The sequence below is a fragment of the Sorghum bicolor genome, chromosome 1 (genome assembly GCF_000003195.3).
Source record: "Sorghum bicolor cultivar BTx623 chromosome 1, Sorghum_bicolor_NCBIv3, whole genome shotgun sequence".
NCBI lineage: Eukaryota > Viridiplantae > Streptophyta > Magnoliopsida > Poales > Poaceae > Sorghum > Sorghum bicolor.
The window spans coordinates 65,900,512-65,911,049 of record NC_012870.2 but is presented as its reverse complement, the minus strand read 5'-3'; the positions used below and the strand labels follow the sequence as shown (position 1 = coordinate 65,911,049).

General features: G+C 41.6%; 2 protein-coding genes across 2 annotated transcripts; both read left to right on the top strand.

Annotated features, from left to right (window-relative positions):
* On the top strand, positions 1,487-2,938 carry LOC110431599 (protein EARLY RESPONSIVE TO DEHYDRATION 15-like). Its single transcript, XM_021450723.1, has 3 exons — positions 1,487-1,646; positions 1,942-2,243; positions 2,349-2,938. Exons 2-3 carry the CDS (start codon positions 1,949-1,951, stop codon positions 2,498-2,500), a joined length of 447 nt encoding a protein of 148 aa, XP_021306398.1. The 5' UTR covers positions 1,487-1,646; positions 1,942-1,948; the 3' UTR covers positions 2,501-2,938.
* On the top strand, positions 7,927-10,234 carry LOC8082286 (ribosomal RNA-processing protein 17). The gene is made up of 4 exons (XM_002467809.2): positions 7,927-8,222; positions 8,398-8,503; positions 9,547-9,676; positions 9,786-10,234. The coding sequence occupies exons 1-4, from the start codon at positions 8,044-8,046 to the stop codon at positions 10,055-10,057; spliced, it is 687 nt and encodes a 228-aa protein (XP_002467854.1). The 5' UTR covers positions 7,927-8,043; the 3' UTR covers positions 10,058-10,234.

Genomic DNA, 10,538 nt, shown 5'->3' with positions numbered 1-10,538 from the left:
CTTTATCAGTGTGATCCAGTACGCTTGCAAGCGATCATGAATCAGGCAGGAAAACAACCCATCGATTGAGTGAGATGGGTGTCACACGAACCAACTTGTGCATCTTTATTATCATCATTGTGTTTCAAACGGAAAAAAAAAATGCATGGGTTCCACTATTGCTGTTTTGCATATTGCATCACTAATATTCTTTCTTGCTCATATGGCCTTTGTCAAGGGCCCACGAGTACTTCATTCATCCTAAAATAGTCACACCTCCGAGGAGTCTAATTTTTCAAAAGTTAATTACCTTATAAAAATAATAAAAATATCTGTATCTTCTATAATAATTACTATAAAAGTATATTTCATTATTAACCTAATAATACTAATTATGCACTATAAATATTAATGTATTTTTTTATATTTATGCGGGCACGGAGCCAACAGTGGAGCTGCCGGGGCTCCAGTCCCCCTACGACCGTCAGACCCATGGAGCCCTCTTAAATATTTTTCTAGATTCGTCCTACGTATGGTGAAACTTAAAATAATGGCTTATCTAAAGATGGGGTGTATTGTTATTACGAGGAGACGACATATCATAATAATTTCTTTTGAACAATGTTTTAAATAGTGGGATAAGACATTTGATGACAACCTCCTTCAAAAAACATTAAAAAGACTACAATACAAAAGCTAGTTCATTTAGATTTTTTTAAACATGAAACTAAAACTTATGCACAAAAACATCTAAGCATGTAAAATTTTAGAACACAAATACTCAAACACACGTACAAGATCTATAAGAATATGTTTCCAAGTTCACTGCTTAATATTCATCATGTCAACAAATGTACTCACCGCTGTGATCAGCATTCAATATTTTATAGTACAATAATTATCCAATAACTTAGTATATAAGTAAATAATACAAATGAAATGAGAGACATAGATCAGAGTACGCTAGACTAAAGATATAACTCGGTTGTATCGCTGTTAAACCAAATCGCGAGGTTAGCGAAGCTAAAAAATACTATTAACAATAACAAGAAACAGATCATAATTCGTGTGACGATAGGTCCTATAAAGAACCACAGCAAAACACAGACTATTTAAAACCATGCTATCTAGTGACCCTTCTCGGACATGGAAGTGACAAGAGAGTAACGGAGAGTGCTGTGCGGCTGTGCCTGTATTTTTTTTTCATTCGAAGATTTGAACAAATAGTCGAGTTTGTTCGCTTATCTTATAAAACATATTTTTTACTAATTAATAATATTTTTCTTTTATAATAAATTAGTAAATAGTATTTTCGATTTTGATTTTTTAACAAGCGGACATGTTTTTGCTGGGCACCGACGCGCACGGACGGCCCATCACAGGGCCGGAAGCTGCCTTACGGCGACACGTTTTCCAGTCCGGCCCAGCAGCAGCAGGCGGGAAGGTTCGCTCGGTCGCTGGCTCCGCGTCCGCGTGCCGTCCCTCCTATAAATCCGACTCCTCGCCGAGTCCACTGGGCATCAGAAGCTCTCTCACTCGCTGGTCGCCCACACTGGCCCCCTCCTCACTCTGATATTTCGTTTTCGTCCCCCCCCCTTCCCGTCCGTCGCCGAGGTCCTCCGCGGCTCCGCCAGCCACATCAGACTCGTCCCTCCAGGAACCGCAAGGTGAGCGCTGGGAACGAACCATCCGCCCTCCTATCGCAGATCTGTAGCCTGGCGTCGCCGTTCGCGCCTAGATCGTCGTCGTCTGTCACGGTCCGTGCGGTTCTAGATCTGCGGGTTTTTTTTTTCGTTTCCCTGGTGGTCGAATTCGAATCCATCCATCCATCCACCAGGAGAGCTCGTGGGTTCCTTTCTGTCGAACCCTATGCCGAGAGCCAGAATTTGCTCGGGTTTCCCGATGTCCTCTGTGATCTGATATATGCGTAGATCTGATCTGAACTGCTGTAATTATCGTCAGGTGAACCATGAGCGCCGTGGCGGTCTCGTCGTCGTCGTCGCTGAACCCGGACGCGCCGCTCTTCATCCCGGCGGCGCTGCTGCAGGTGGAGGACTTCTCGCCGCAGTGGTGGGACCTCATCACCACCACCGCCTGGTTCCGCGACCACTGGTCCCGCGAGCACGCCCACCTGGACGAGATGGCCGAGCAGCTCGACGCGGCTGGCCTGCTGCCCGACGAAGAGGACCTCTTCTACGACGACCAGCTCGAGCAGGCCCCCGCCGCCGTCGACCCAGCGCCCGCCGCCGCCGTCCTCAAGACAGGTACGGATCTACCTCTCTCTCTCGCTCCGATTCTAGATTTGCCTTGAAGACGAATCGCAGTGAGCTCATGTGTGAACGTTGGTGTGTTTTTTTTTCCTCCGCCAGATGAGGTGCTCAAGGCGCTGAACCTGACCTCCCCGAAGGGCGGCGACGCCCCGCGTGGGTTCCGGGAGAAGCCCAGGCACTCCGAGAAGCCGACCAAGTACGCCGGCAGCCCCAAGAGCAGCGCCCCCCGCGTGATCCACCAGCCTCGCTAGGTTCGCATCGCATGGGGAACTCAGCAAGGCTGCTGCCCCTCTTCCAGCCTCTGCTCCCTGGCTGCTGCCGTTGCGGTCTGCTCTGCTCTTTCAACAAAGTTTCAAGTCAAGTACTGGTGGTGGGTTCGAGTAGTGATGAGTAGTAGTACAACTTTAGAAGTTCCTTCTGTGTATAGCAAGCAAGTAAAAAAAATGACAAAAAATATAACAAAACGCAGCTGGTCTGGTAGTTCACTGCTGCTGCTCTCTAAGTTGTGTTCAGTCCTCTGGTGTGTCTAGGTCTACTAGGGAAACCCCGCAAAAATGGAAGAGGGTGAAGGTGGAGTCCCAGTGTTAGGATCAAGGATGCACCTTTTGTAAGTAAAATGTGTGATGTTGTGCAATGGCAGGCAGTCTAATGTTACGAGTTACAACTAGCTCTTCTACTGTTCTTTTTCCTCTGATCTTGTGTGCATGTTGCTTTCCTCTGACGAATTCACTGGTCCACTCTGATGTGCTAGTGCTATCCTATCATTCTTCTTGGTGCAAGTTGGATGGGTGATGATCTCATGAGACCTGAAATATATTGTGGATAGGTTCGATCATACAGGCTATAGCACGCACTCTTCGGTTGAGTGCTGTCTTTTGTTGCTGCTGCTCCGAGTTTTGACTCTGTGAAGCAAAGCTAGGCCTTGTTTACTTTCAAAATTTTTTGCAAAATGTGAATAGTAGCACTTTCGTTTGTATTTGACAAATATTGTCTAATTATAGACTAACTAGGCTTAAAATATTCGTCTCGTCAATTCCGACTAAACTGTGTAATTAGTTTTTATTTTAATCTATATTTAATACTCTATGCATATAGACTCGATGTGATAGGTAATCTGAAAAGTTTTGCAAAATTTTTGGAAACTAAACAAGGCCCTAGTTGTATATTCTAAGCAACTAACGGAAGCCACGATGGCATTGGTATCTATCTGTTATTCAAGTCAAATGAAGCTGTGTGCTACTGGCGAGTCAAATGGAGAAAAATCTTTGTTTTTCTCTAAAGCCTTGTTTAGTTCCCTAAAAATTTTGCAAAATTTTTCAGATTTCCCGTCACATCGAATCTTTAGACGTATGCATGGAGTATTAAATATAGATAAAAATAAAAACTAATTGCACAGTTTAGTCGGAATTGACGAGACGAATCTTTTGAGCCTAGTTAGTCCGTGATTGAACAATATTTGTCAAATACAAACGAAATTGCTACAGGGCTCATTTTGCCAAAAATTTTGGAACTAAACAAGGCCTTAACGTATAAACATCAGTTCTTCCAACGTTCAGCACTCCGACAAAGTTCTAAACAAGAGCTCTGCTCTGCTACACTACACGCTGATAACACCACTTACCTTGCCGCTTCGTTCAGCCGGGTATGTTTTGCCTTTGCTTTCCATGGACACGGCGGATGAAGGAGAAATTCACCAAGACTCTGCCAACGCTGGGTCATGCTTGCAAAGTAGCAAGCCATGGAAGAGTGAACCACGCCCCATGTCTTTGTCTTGAAGACTTGAAGAAAAATGCCTGGCTGCTGTCATGTTTTGCTTTATTACCCAGTCCGAAAGTTATCTATGTAGTTCTGAGCAGTGAGCACCATCAATTCGGCGTTAGAGCTTAGTATAGAACAAACCGGCGTGTTTGGTTCACTTCCTTAGCTCGCTGACATTAGGCTGCTGTTTGAATCGTGTTCATAACTTGCCGCAGGTTTGGCTACAGTGTTGCAAATTTTTTTGCAAAATGTGAACAGTAGCAATTTTGTTTGTATTTGACAAATATTATTCATCATAGGCTAACTAGGCTCAAAAGATTCGTCTCGCAAATTACATGCAAACTGTGTAATTAGTTATCTTTTTTACCTATATTTAATATTTCATTCATGTACCGCAAGATTTGATGTGACGGGAAATCTGAAAAAATTTATATTCTTTTTTTGGTAACTAAGGCCTTGTTCAATTCATAAAAATTTTTGACTTCGTATACTGTAGCACTTTCGTTTGTATTTGACAAATATTGTCCAATCATGAACTAAGAATCAAAAGATTTGTCTCATAAATTACAAATAAACTGTATAATTAGTTTTTATTTTTGTCTATATTTAATACTCTATGCATGCGCCATAAGATTCTATGTGACGGGGAATTTTGAAATTTTTTAGCACCTGAACTAAACAAGATGTTAGTCGACACCCGGGCCGTTTCTTTTGCCCGTGACTGCGTTTTCATTCACGACCGTGCTTAACAAGGACGTTTTCATTAGAAGGATAGCAAAACAGTTACAACAGTGCAAACCACGGCTTACCGCACAGAATGAGGATCAGAAAAGAAATGGCAAAAGACGATTTCAAAACAAGGCAATTTTTCATTCTATTGTGTGCTCTGCTATCCCAAAGGGTATATTGTTTTAGGCCTTGTTTAGTTCACCCCGAAAACTAAAAAGTTTTCAAGATTTCACGTCACATTGAATCTTGCAGCACATGCATGAAGCATTGAATATAGACGAAAACAAAAATTAATTATACAGTTTGGCTGTAAATCATGAGACGAATCTTTTGACCCTAGTTAGTCTATTATTGGATAATATTTACCACAAACAAACGAAAGTGCTACAGTAGCGAAATCCAACATATTTTCGCATCTAAATAAGGCAACGTCCGGTCATAGAGCAACTATAGCACTTTCATCTAAGGCTTTATTTGACACTATAGCACTTTAGATAATATTTGTCAAATAAAAACGAATGTGTTACAGTATCGAAAACTAAATTTTTTTTGAAATTAAATAAGGCCCGATGAGTTGGGGTAGAGACTGAAAGAATCTTATTCTCCATAGAGACGCCAACACCCACATTGCCACCTCATTGACACTAACCCGGTATCCTCACCCACCAATAGAGAACCGCAGTCAACGTCTACCCCACCTCCGAAGGCCATGACAACTCGCTTTAACCCAACCCAACCAAACTTTAAGATGTTTGGTTGGGGTGTTAAAGTTTAACTGGTATTATAATATTTTCGTTTTATTTGATAATTTTTATTCAATCATAGACTAATTAAGCTCAAAAGATTCGTATCGCAAATTATTCTCTAGTTAAGAAAGAAAAAAAATATAGTAAACAAAAAACTAACTAGCAAGACAAAGTACAGTTTGCTGATTTTTTATGAGAAAAAATACTATTGAATGTTTGAAAGATTCAGTAGATGAGTTAAGGCGAATAGGCTGTGCAGCTGCCCCACCACACTTTGTGAAGAAATTCTGTGGCGAGATGGTTTGGTGGCAAACATAGTGTGGCAAACTTTTAGGGTGTGTTTGGTTTGTGGATGGCCACGGCCTAGTTCGCATGCCGGACACTCTGGCTAGGCTCGTCAGGTGAGAGAATGACTTGTTTGGTTCTCGTATGCATGCATGTAGGCTCGCTTCAGATATTGTTTGGTTCCCTTCACATCTAGGGCAAAAGTAATTTCTTGTGTCTACACATTCGTTCATGCGCATGGCTAGCGCTCGTGCCATGCACTATTAGAGCCTGGCTCCTGGAAACGACCGATTTTCATGTTCCTTGAGAGCCTAGCTGAGAGAGGGCATCTTTACATGCGTGGAACCTGACCGAGGGGGTGGAGCAAGAAACCAAACGTGCCAAATCTGCATATCTGCTAGGTCTAGTTCAAGTCTGACCAAGCACCAAAAGCGTCCTTAGGTCTTGTTTAGTTCCACCCAAAAGCCAAAAACTTTTCAAGATTTCTCGTCATATGAAATCTTGCGGCACATGCATGGAGCACTAAATATAGATGAAAAAATAACTAATTGCACAATTTCCCTGCAATTTGCGAGACAAATCTTTTGAGCCTAGTAAGTTCATAGTTGGACAATAATTGTTAAATACAAACGAAAGTGTTGCAGTACCTAAAAACTTTTCACCCCAACAACTAAGGCTTGTTTAGTTTCCAGGGTGAAAAGTTTTTAGGTATTGTAGCACTTTAATTTGTATTTAACAATTATTGACTAGACTCAAAAGATTCATCTCGTAAATTATGGGTAAAGTGTGTAATTAATTATTATGTGAGAGCCGACCAACTAAGAAGACTAAGAGCATAGAGTACTACCTCAAACATATATGCGAGAGCGTGCTTGAAATGCTTGAGAAGTTGAGAGTAGTAGTAATGAAAGCAGTTCCATGGAGCGTGAGCAAGAGGTGGAGCGTGAGCAAGAAGAGGTGGCAGAATTGCTCCAACTTGTAGAAGAGGACGGTGTGTATAAAGAGTCTGAGTTGTTCTGTGTAGCTATGGAGTTGTTTAGGTCACCAGCTTGACGTGTAGCTTTTAGATGCATTGATGATCCTAATGCTCGAATTGCATGGCTCCAATCGGCTTGGGATGATGTTAAGAAGAAGTGATACGGTCCATGCTTGCTTAGATTTTCAGTTGCTTTTGCTACGTGAGAGTGAAATTGAAGTGTATTCATGCTCGCATGGGGTGGCATGTTATCTGTATTCGGACCGATGCTGGACCTTGCATTCTTGTTGTAGTTTTCGCATAATTAGATTAGATGTTGTTGTCCCTTGGTACTCTGGTTGTGAACTTGTGATATGTTTAGATCCTTTTCACACCTAATCTCATTAGCCTATATGGCAAAGATGGAATTTTCTAGTTAGAATTTTAACTCGATACATGAATGTTTGTATTCGAAATTAAACCATATTATGAGGCAAACATGTATTTTTAAATATATTTGTCGATTTCTTGTTGAGCAAGGTCTTATTTGGAAGGACTCTGTTACAACCAATTTCATATAAAAAAAAATCAAAGAAACTATGTTTAGGTAGTTTCACCTTTTATACAGTAAAAAATAGCTTCTCCTATCTAGAGCTTCTTTCTTAGCTGGAATTTCGCATAATTTATAACGCATCTTTAACGGTTGTCATTTGGCTTTTCCATCCTTAATATTTTGGCAAAATAAAAAAATCTCTCCAATAGTTTAGCATTTTCTCTTCCAATCTTTTCCAATCTCGCAAAAATTTATCCCGAGTGCGTATTCAAAGTTTCTCGACCCGTCTAGTAAACAGGAAGAAAGACTAGATTCTAGGTGAAAAAAACGTAAGTGAGAAAGATTTGGTGGAAAGTTTAAATGTGTATGAAAACAAATTCAAAATTCCTGATATAAAACATGAGACTAGGTCGTAGAAAAAACTACGGAGAAAAACTTTTAGGATAGAATAGAAAAGTCTTATAGATGACTTTTTTTTTCTTATAGTAATTTACGAGTTGACAAACATCATATTAAATATGAAGATCTCTTGCAGATGGCCTAACAAATTAGAAAAATCAGGGCTGCAGTCGCTCGAAAAGTGATGCAAAACAGGGCTTTAGGGAAATCGGTGAGGGTATAACCGCAATTTCCTCTTCTATTACTCGGTTGAGAAACAGTCACGCAGTTTGCACGTGACCTCCCAAACCTAAGTGGCTGTCCCTTCCGGGAGTACCCTGCATAGCGGCGGCGCGTCCTGCCGAGAGAGAGAGAGAGAGCTCCGTAGCCATGGCGTGGGAGGAGGAGGCGGTGGAAGAGGAGGAATACGGGGATGAGATGGCGGCTTCAGAGTCGGAGGAGGACGTTGTGGTGGGGCAGATGCCGACGGTGATGGTGCCAAAGCATATCAATAAGAGGGCCCTGAAGAACAAGGCGCTCTCTGTTACGCTCGACAAGAAAGCGCTCAGGTGCGGCTACCTCCTTTGCCTTCTCTCCGTTGGCGATGTCCGCGAAACTCGTATTGCAAAACATGATTATAGTGGTTATTTTTGTTGCGAATTGTGTCAATCGACGGATTATATAGTTGTGGTACTGTGGTTCAAGGGATTTGACGAATTCGTGACTGGGATCTTGGTTTGGCAGGGATTTCGTGACTGGGTTCCACAAGAGGAAGAAGAAGAGAAGAAAAGAGGCGCAGAAGATTTTGCAGGAGAAGGAGAGGAAGAAGAAAATACAGGACCGCAAGAGGGTAAGAAACAGTTCTCTCCCTGACACACATACAAAAGCTGTTTAGTTTCTATTCTGTAACGCTGTGGTTCATGAAAGATATCCTGGTTCAGGATTTTTAAATGAATGGTGGCTAGTTCTTGTATTGATGAAAAACAAATTGCCCATTTGTCCTAGTGAAAAATAATTAACAGTAGTTTTTTCTCTTTCCAATCACTTGCTATTTGTCCTAGAGATTGTAGCATCTTCGTAGATAAATTATTCATCTAGGATTGTATAATGTATGCCATCATGTCAATGGTCACGAGTCCAATAGGAGAGAATAGGAAGAAAGAAATCCAAAAGAGGGTGTGCTTATGTTGTCATACTGAAATGTAGAAAGCTTCTAGTAATTGACAGTCGATATATGTACCGCTAGGGGAGTAGTGACTGAGGGGACTGCTAATATATACTCCAATGGACTGATGGGTAAGTTCAATGGAAGATCCCTGCAGATGGCAGCTCATAATGCAGTTCTTAAAGCTCATTTCTCCCTCCTTTTTGGCGATGAGACAACACAAACGGCTGGTTTGGTTCTCCAAGTTGTTAGAACCGAATTGAACTGAGTCTTAAATACTAATCCATATGGAAATTGAAATGGGGCACAGATTCGATGCTTTTGTTTGATTGGCAAATGGATGACCGTGATAGTTGCTTGGACCCAGTTCCAGCCCTCCAATCTAAGCACCAAATGCTACCTAAGGATTTCAGACATTGTATGTTGCTTGGATGATTTTTAGTTAGCTGAATTGTTAGAACCGAATTGAACAAGTCCCAAAACCAAATCCATGTGGAAATTGAAATGAGGGCACCAATTTAATGCTTTTGTTTGGTTGGCAAGTGAATGGTTGGGATAGTTACTTGGAGCCAATTCCGGCCCCAATCTAATAACCAAATGTTACCTAAGGATTACAGATATCCATGTAAAGGTGATAAGGATGTCTATGAACAGTTTAAAGTAATTACATGAGCACACTTCTTGGTTGTTGCCACTAGGTCTTTCTCAGTGCTGTTATTTTGTTACAGAGGAAAGAAGAGAAGGAGATTGCTCTATATGGTAGAGTACTGTCATCGGATAACAATGATGATGCTGGATTAGAAAATGAAGATATCGGCGATGATGGTGAGGATATGGAAAATGACGAACCTTTGTCTGGTGAGTACATGAACTAAATTTCTAACAGTTGCTACCTGCCATGCTACCATGTCACACTATGATGTTTCTAGAAGTCAAACCTCATTCTCATAATTGATCGTGCTTCCAGAAACCAAAACGTACGAAGATGATGGGACGAGAATCATAGTCACCACCAGTGAAATTACTCCTGAAGACGATGACATGGGCCCAAAAACTGTTGGCCCCGTGTCAACGAGCTACACCAACAAGAATCCTAGCTCGTTTGCCAAGAAGAACAACAGTTTAGGTGTGAAGAAGAAGCCACAGAAGAGAACGTTCAAGAGCAAGAGTAAAGCGAAAAAGGGTGACAAGAAGCGCGGTGCTGCAAAGGGTAAAAGGAAGGGCAAGGGAAGGAAGTAGTGTTTTGTGAACCCTCTGTAGAAAGAATTGTATGCTGTGACTGGCTGTGGACCTGTGGTTAATCTCGCATCATCTGATCTGCACTTGCTTTGGCGATATATCGATGATCATTTGGTCCGCAAACAAATTGTGATGTAACAAATTTGTTATATCGATGCTCAGTTGTTGAGTTGTGCTCATAGTTCTCAATACCAGCTGAAAATCGGCGAAAACTGGTCAATATCGGTCCTACCGGTACCCTCTGGTATTGGCCAGTTTCGGCCGGTTTTGACTGGTATTAAATAATATTTATAAATTTTGACTAAAGTTTTTGAAATTTGGCCGGTATTGGCGAGATTTCGGCCAAAAATCGGCCAACTGGCCCCCTTTGATATTTTTGTTTACACTGAAATCCAAAACTATGGTTGTGCTATATGTCTGCCAGTCTTAAGTAGACCTCCTTTGTTTCCATTTGCCATGGTAAAAGTTTAGCCTCTAAACT